Below are 8726 nucleotides of genomic sequence, written 5' to 3' on the forward strand. Positions count from 1 at the left end.
ATTTAATAATTGTCTTTAGTTTTCTGTAGTTCTCATAATAATATCTGATTTACATTTAATAAATATTAACCTTTTCACATTACTGATTACATAATAGCTTGATACATATGAGTTTTGATTATAAGGTAAAAAACATCATACTTTTTTCAAACTAAAACTAAAAGCTTTGTAAGAAACATCACTAAATTCAAAAGTTTGAAGAAGAATGGTCAAAAAAAAAAAAAGATAGATTAATAGTGAAATAGTCTTTAATTGCAATATTTGTATGCTCATTCTATTAGGTAAATGTTCAATTCACTGACTTTATCCCTTATAAATAGAAAGTTACTTTGAACTTAATTAAAAAACTGAAGTATGTTATCATACAAAATAAATTAAAAATATGAAAAATAACATATGACCCCCACTATGACCTTAAGTAGGGTGCACAACTGTTTAAATTTTGACATTTCTAACTCTTACAGGGTTGCCACTTTAGCTGGAAAAACCTGGAATTTGACAATTTAGGCAAAAATAACCTGGAAAAAGTGGACTTTTTAATAATTTTAACATTTTTAATAGTAAAATTTCGATTTAACACAAAAAATCTGTCATATAAATAAGATTTTTTTGTCATGATCAAAATTTTTTATATTAAAAAACACATTTAAAGTAACTTACAGTACCTTATCAATGTTTTTATACTATTTAATAAGAAAATAATGTTTCTTATATAGAAATTAGCTTGAAACTAAAAATAGAACCAAAAATGTATACTTTTAAAAATCTGGAAGAAATTTAGAAAACCTGAAAAATTTTTTGAAAAAGCTAGTGGCAACCCTGCTCTTAACAATTTTTAGTTTTACTCAACTATCTCTTTTAACAATTTTTTTTTCTATCATAGTCTTATTAACTAAGCCAACATGAGCATTTTTTATTTTTATTAATTTAGTATGTTTTTTGAGAAATTGTTTAAGAAAGTTAAACTCAGTAACTATAAATATTTTTAATAGTTATAAGTTTTAAGTTTCTTTAAGCATTTTTTTCAAACTTATTTTATTATCATAAACTTATTTATAAGTTTTACATGAGAAGTTTTTTATTTTTCTAAAATATTAATTATTTCTTGATATATAGTTTTTCAGTTTAAATTTTTGTTACATGAATTGTCATGTAACCCTTTAAATCATAACTTGTGCTAGTTTGAATTTCTAATAAATTTATAGATAGTTTGATTTTTAGTGGTTTCAGTTAGTATCTCTTATGAATTTTTTTTTTTTTTTTTGCTTAATATAAATATTTTTACTTGCTTCTTGATTATTTTCAAGTATTTTAGCTTTTTATTTTTATTTTTTCAACTTTTTCTCTGGTAAAAATTAATTTAGCTCTTAATATTATGTTTTAAACTTTACCCATAACTTCATACTATATTGTTGTGATTTAGATTGTTTTTATCCTCTATTTACTATAATGCTTTCATTTTCAGTTTTTTTTCTGCTGTAGAAAATGTTTATTTTTATAGTATGAAAGTACAAGAAAATGCTTACTTGCAATTATTTAAGTATTCTTTTTAGTTTACAGTAGTTTGTCTTTTTATTTAGAATCGACTATATTTAGTTATAATCTACCCAAATAGTCAATAAACAGTGGGTTTATAAAAGATGAGTTGAAAATTAAAAAATATTAAAATAGTATTTTTAAGTTTTGTTGTTCAAAAGTTTACCAATAGTAAATAATGAACTTTACCACAGGGCCATCAACAACAGCATCTAAGACAACTTACAGCCTGTTTTGTCCTTATTAGTCGTGAGAAACAGAAGTTTGAGGATATATTTAAGATTTTTTAAATCTCAGGAATGTTTTTTAAAGATTTTGAATGAAGCTTATTTGATTTATTTCATGTTTGCCTAACACTGAGGATATTTTGAAGTTTTCAAAAATCTCAAAATGAGTCAGGATAATAAAGGATATCTTGACTTTGTTTTAAACACTCAAGCTGACTCATGATAGTTCTTTTTTTTATGAAAAACCCTCTGTATAATTTAAAAAAAATTTTAAATCCCAGACCTATTATATCTAGATTTAAGTGTGATTTAATTTCAATATTTTTTATATTATTCAATTTTTCTAAAGAACTTGATTTTTTTTTATTTGAAAAGTTGAAACTTTTATTGAGGATTTTAAAAAGTTCTACACAGTTTAAGGTCACTAAGGACAGTTTTTGACTAAAGTGGCAACCATGTCTTATACATTGAATAGTGAAAAAATAAACGGTGTTTTAACACTGCCTCAGAAATAAGTACAAAAAAAAATGAACAGAGTATTTTAAACAAATCTGATAAAATGGACTCTGAGTAGTTGGTAAAAATAGTACAAAATATAAAAAGCATCAGTTTAATCTTAAAAGAAATATTAATTTTATTTTTTTTGTTAAATTTTTAGGTTATAAATAGCTTCATAAATAAACAAGACTTTAACTTGATTTTTTCGTGTATGATAAAAATATTAAAACCATACAATTAGAATATTAACATTGAGTTATTATTAAGCTGGAAAACTCTAAAAAAGTACTTGTAAAAAAATCCTGTGAAAACATTAAACAGTATTGAATAAATTAGATTGTATACTTTTTATCAGATCATTTTAAACTCAAGCTTGTTTGAATTTTTTGTGCAGGATACTAAATTGAACAATTTATGAGTGTTATGCTAGTTTTGATAGATTTTAATTAGTTGTTAATTTCTAGTTATATATAGCCTTTTATAGAGTATATAATGTTATAGTTATACAAGTAAATAAGGTATAATAAAGTATAATAACTTTTTTATAATAATTTTTAGTAAAGTTAATAAGGTTATATAAGTCCTTTTGTTTTGTTGGTGATTTTTTTCAGTGTTCAAGCTTTTTTGCATTTTTATAACATCATATTGTTTATTACTTATATTAACTTTTTGCAACTAATACATAAATTTAAAAGAATAAGTTTTGTTTGCTTCAAAGAGTAGTAAGCTTCATAAAATAAAAATAAAAAAAGGCTATAAAATGGTTAAGTATTATAACAACTTAAACCATACATTTGTTTGAACTAACTAAGGTTTTTTACTAGGAAATTCTAGAAGTTTAACTTAATTTAGCCAAAGTATTAAATAAAGTTAGTTGTAGCTAAGAAAGCTAGGAGTAACACTAAAACTACTGAAGATGACTGAGGAAAGTTTGATTTTTAAACTCAGACCATTTTGAATATTTTTTATAAATCTCAAAATAGTTTTTAATGATAAAAATCTTTATATGCTGAAAAACTGTATTTTTAAGTAATTTTGTTATTATTCAAATTCTTTAAGCATTTAAGCTTCATTAGCTTTTAATTTTTTGACTAAACTACTTTTTTTCAACTTTTCATGAACTTTTCAAGCTAGATTGATGTGACTCAGGATTGATTTTGTTCATTAAAAGTTTTGCCTCAGATTGTGGTATCCCTGGATTAACATCTTGGAATATAAAACTAAGTTCGGATAAAAAATTCTACTGAAAAAGTTATTACTAAGTTTCTTGTCAGGTGGCTGTTTTTCCTCTGATTTAATATTATTACTTTGTTTGGTTTAAAGTAAGTTGATATTTCTTAATTAACCATGCTTATAACTTTTTTTTTGAGTATTTTTTTTTTCAGAAAACACAAATGGGTAAGTTTGTAAAGTTATTGATTAAACTTTTTTATAGTTTTTAAAATTGAAAAAACATGTTATTAAATAATAACTTTTTGAACATACAATCATGTTTTTTAAATGTAATCGATTGAAGAAATGATAATTTTGGCTCAAAACTTATCATTTGAAACATTGTTATGATAGATATATTTTTCAAAATTGGTGTTATTTGCAATGGTTTTAAAAAACCTTAGCACCAAATTTCATTCAGTTTTAAAAATTTTATTTGGCTTCAGTTTGTTTAAAAAATATGATGATATTATTTAATGAGTTGAGTTAGTTTGTTTGTAAATGAGTCTTATTTTCTAGGTGTTTGTCTTAGTTTATAAAGAGATGATGCCTTTTAAATCAATATGTCTCAAATTTTATAAATTTTAATACAAGGATGCTTGTGAAAAAGTTTAAAGTCTTGAAAATTTCAAGCCAACCCAGTATTTAAAAAAATGATAACTTAAATTGATAGTCTATTAAAAATTTTACTAATATAGGCTTGAAAGATTACTAAGTTTTAAGATGTATTTATTTCTTTTAACCCTTGTAAATACGCCCCTTCATATCAAACATTTCTATTCAGCTTGATCCTTTGTATTTTAATAAATTAAATTGCCTTTCATCCTAGCTTTGAGCAGGTTATTTAGTCTCAGTTTTTCTATTCATTTGCTCTAAATACTTGCAAGGAACAAAACATTAGTTAAATTGGTAATTTGATTTAAAGGCTCAATAATAGAAGCTTAATATTTCTGTAAATTTAAGCAACATTTGTTAAAATTTCAATAGTTTCAATAAGAAACTTGAACACTCAACTGAAATAGCATTTTGACATGGCCGCCTACTTTTTATTTATATATAATTATTGCAAAATTGTACGTTTACAATTGTTGACATTTGTACAGTTTTTAATACCTTTAAGACCAGGGTTTCCTAAACTTATTTCATAATCACCCACTAGGCATAAAGTAAAAAGTAATATCTACCTTTTATTAGAAAAGCGCCTCTTTAAAAGTTAATTACCTACTTCATTTTTGCTCCTTACCAGGTAGCGCCCCCTGACAGCAAAATTTCCCTTAAGGAGACAAAGGTGTCCTTTTTTAATGATTTACAACAAATTAAGATAAACTAAACTGAACTTTCAAGTACTGGCAAAATCGCGTAACAAAAACAACATTAGCACTTAAAATTTTTCAGAAAATAAATAACAAGTATATTATGGCAAACGAGTACAAACAAGGCTACGAATTCTACCAACATAATGCTGAACAACCAACCAATGAGGCTTGTCCACAAAAAGCCCCTGAAGAGGAAAGCAACCACGTTGAAGTTGTGGAGAGCTTCGACGACATGAACCTCAAGGAGAGTCTGTTGAGGGGAATTTACGCCTACGGTTTCGAGAAGCCCTCTGCCGTCCAGTCCCGCGCCATCATGCCCTGCCTCACCGGCAGAGACGTCATAGTGCAGGCGCAGTCCGGCACCGGCAAGACGGCCACCTTCTCCATCAGCGTCCTGCAGAACATCGACGCCCAGTGGAACAAGACCCAAGCGGTGGTGCTTTCCCCGACCAGGGAGCTGGCGCAGCAGTCGGCCAACGTGATGATGGCGCTTGGCGATCACACCGAGGCGAAGGTGCACGTGTCGGTGGGAGGCACCAAGAGGAGGGACGAGATGGAGATGCTGGAGAGGGCGAACCCCCACGTCATTGTGGGAACCCCCGGCAGGGTTTTGGATTTGATGGATAAGGGCGCCATCAAGACGGAGAATGTCAGGTATGTAATATTAATTATTTATTTAAACTGTTTATTGAATTGCAAGTTGTTAAGTAAGACAAATGATGCTTTGCAATTAGCCAGATGTGGTTTTTACCACTAAGGCTAAAATCCCTTAAGGTAGATTTTTTTTTTTAGCTGTTGGTAAATATTAATAAGATATAATTGTGAAGCTACATTTGAATTTTATTCCTAATTACCCTCAAAAACTAAACAAAATTCACTAACTTCTTGAGTAACAATACCTAATCACTCTCAACCTTGGACATTTATTATAACTTATTCACAACAGGATGTTTGTCATCGACGAGGCAGATGAGATGCTGGACCGCGGGTTCCAGGATCAGTTCAGGCAGATCCTAAAGATTGTGCCCCCGGATGCCCAGATCCTGTTGCTGTCGGCAACCATGCCCCAGAGCTGCCTGGACGTGTCCAAGAACTTCATGAAGGACCCCATCAAGGTGCTCATCAAGAAGGAAGAGGTGAGATGTAAACATTTTTTTAAATATTTCAAGATGTTATCATTTTCTAAGCTTTTCAGTTTTGTTAACGCCCTCACCCGTAGCGAAGACGACTTGCTATTAACATTTAACAAAACGCTTAGCCTTTTCTAGCTATTCGAGACACTGTTTAAAATCGCACTCTGTTTTTTTTTTTCACTCTAAAAACCTTTTAAATTTGAAACCGAACAGGTCACGCTGGAAGGCATCAGTCAGTACTTTGTGGAAGTGAAAGGTTACGGAGACAAGGTGGAAACGCTGCAGGAGCTCTACAGCCAGCTGTCGGTGGCGCAGTCGGTCGTGTTCGTGAACAAGAAGAGGACGGCAGAGTACCTCTGCGAGGACCTGAACCGCGACGGGCACACGGTCAGCATGCTGCACGGCGAGATGGAGACCGACGAGAGGAAGCGGGTCGGTTGGAGTTTGTGGCGGTCGGGGTTGCCGAAAAAAAAACTTGCAAGCCCGGAAGTTGACAGTTTGGGCGGGAAAACCTGGAGTTTGAGAATTTTCAAAAAAAAAACCCGGAGTTTTGAACAAAAATTATTATGAAACCTGGAATTTAATTTTTACATGTTTAAAAAAAATATTTTGATTTGACACAAAAAATTTACCATGTAGATTTTTTTTGTTATCATCGAAAAGATTTTATAAAAAAAAACACACTTAAAGTAGGTTCACAGAACCCTTTCAATGTTTTTATACTATTTAACACAGTTTTTAACTTGGACTTGATTTTAAACTAAAAATAGACCCAAAAATGTGTACTTTTAAAAACCTGGAGCAATGTTTGAAAACTTGGGGAAAACTTTCCAAAATATTTGGCAACCCTGATAAATGTTTAATGGTGAAGTAGTGATGTGTAAATAAATCAGTTATTATTAAATTGTTATGGTGGTAAGGGCTCTCATTAAAAGAATAGTTTTGTAATTCAAATAATTTGTGTAACAGTGGCTTATTTCAATAAAAATGTCAAGCCGCTGACAAGGAACTTGTAAAATCGACTGACGTGACACATAGTATTTTCCAGTAAAAACATGCTAATATTTTTCTCACAGGTGATGAAGGAGTTCAGGAGCGGATCGAGCAGAGTGCTGGTGACCACCGACATCCTCGCCCGCGGCATCGACGTCCAGCAGGTGTCGCTGGTGTTCAACTTCGACCTGCCCATGAGGAAGGAACAGTACATCCACAGGTATTTAGTTGATCTTGAATATTTTGAATTGACGCTTTGTGTGCCGAGCCTTTGTTTTTTGAGTAAACAGCACTGCGTATGCCAAATTTAAAATAAACCAGCCATTTGCCTGTTGTTAATATTAATTTTTCTTATTCATAATTCTAACAACGTTTTCCCAGTTATTGTTATTAGTGTTGTTGTTAAACCACATCAACGGTCAATAACCAACATAACAATCCGTTTTTAAAATTCAACCTTTCATCCCTGTGTGCGGGATGAAATGATGCCTGAATCTAATATTTTTTTTAATCAACCATTCATTTTAACGCAACCATTATCTTGAGATTTTTAACCAACCATTTATTTTAACACAACAAATTTCTTAAGATTTTTAACCAACCATTTATTTTAACGCAACAATTTTCTTAACATTTTTAATCAACCATTTATTTTAACGCAACCGTTTTTCACTGCAGGATCGGAAGGAGCGGTAGGTTCGGACGCAAGGGGACGGCCATCAACTTCGTCGATGAAACAAGCTCGGCGGACAAGGAACAGATACAATTCATCCAGGACCACTACCAGACCAAGATCGAAGTTCTGCCCGAAGACCTCCAGAACATCATGTAATTTGCCGTTAGCATTAGGAAATCCACACTTAGTTTATATATATATGTATGAAGAGAAATCCGTTTGAAAACTTTATTTTGTGTTTTTTAATAAACTGCGTTTCTTTATTTTCGTTGTGTGTTTTGTTCTATAGGGCTATATGTTAAATCTTTAGAAAAGATCGGAACTAGCAAAATTTAAAAATTTTAATTTCTCAAATATTTTGAGACATTTTTTCATCAAGTGCTCGGCTTTCAATCATTCGGTAACAACAGAAATTACATAATATAATTTCATGATGATTCCAATGATGATTTTTTTGGAAATTAAAATACAGGCTCTTTGCGTTGTTTGTCAACTACAAGTATTTGAGGGTCAAAAATTTAATATTCTTCAGTGTATGTTACATCTAGTTAATCAAAGATTGGATAAGCACAACGTCACTTTAACAATTTTAAAGGTAGTAATTTTTCTAACTGCTTTTTTCTCCTACACAAGCTTTGCTAAACATTATAACATAAGGAATTTCAACTAACATTAGTTTTGTATTTAGGAAAAAAACATTAGACAAGAATTAATCTTAACATTCCCTACAACGATCAAACTGTGCATGCTCTTTTAAATGTCTTGCGATTAGTTAAAGTTACTATGATGAGTCTTATAGTTTTATTCCAGAGACTTAAAGTTCATAATCTCGAGATTTTTACTGCAATCACCTCGGCCAAGTACGATTTTAAAGGATACAAATCAGTACATGCCAAATTACTCTAAAGCCTACAAAAGCTTTTGTTTCCTTCGAGAACTATTGGAAAAAGCTTTGTTTGAAATAAAACACTAACTTTACATTTTGTTAAGTTTAACGACCTCTAGGTACGATTAGATAATAATGGAATATAGCAATTGACTTATTCGTTATTTTTTTTGCCCTATATCTTAAATAAGTTGATTAAGTAGAACAAGTTTTATTGTATAAAAAAATATGCCACATATAAGCTATGTC

The 8726-nt window shown here is 30.3% G+C and overlaps 1 protein-coding gene across 1 annotated transcript; it reads left to right on the forward strand.

Annotated features, from left to right (window-relative positions):
- Positions 1-4889: 4889 nt before the first annotated feature.
- LOC145843168 (eukaryotic initiation factor 4A-I-like) lies at positions 4890-7747 on the forward strand. The gene is made up of 5 exons (XM_082950629.1): positions 4890-5443; positions 5736-5925; positions 6136-6354; positions 6999-7135; positions 7594-7747. Exons 1-5 carry the CDS (start codon positions 4890-4892, stop codon positions 7745-7747), a joined length of 1254 nt encoding a protein of 417 aa, XP_082806755.1.
- Positions 7748-8726: the final 979 nt, after the last annotated feature.

Source organism: Thalia democratica, chromosome 8 (assembly GCF_965202585.1).
Source record: "Thalia democratica chromosome 8, ktThaDemo2.hap1.1, whole genome shotgun sequence".
NCBI classification, from domain to species: Eukaryota; Metazoa; Chordata; class Thaliacea; order Salpida; family Salpidae; genus Thalia; species Thalia democratica.

What these genes read in the sequence shown, in the direction of transcription:
- LOC145843168 (XM_082950629.1), top strand. Translation starts at nt 4,890, where the DNA reads ATGGCAAACGAGTACAAACAAGGCTACGAATTCTACCAACATAATGCT. An exon ending in ATCAAGACGGAGAATGTCAG is followed by an intron (nt 5,444 to 5,735) that starts GTATGTAATATT and finishes TATTCACAACAG; the next exon opens with GATGTTTGTCATCGACGAGG. An exon ending in AAGGAACAGTACATCCACAG is followed by an intron (nt 7,136 to 7,593) that starts GTATTTAGTTGA and finishes TTTTCACTGCAG; the next exon opens with GATCGGAAGGAGCGGTAGGT.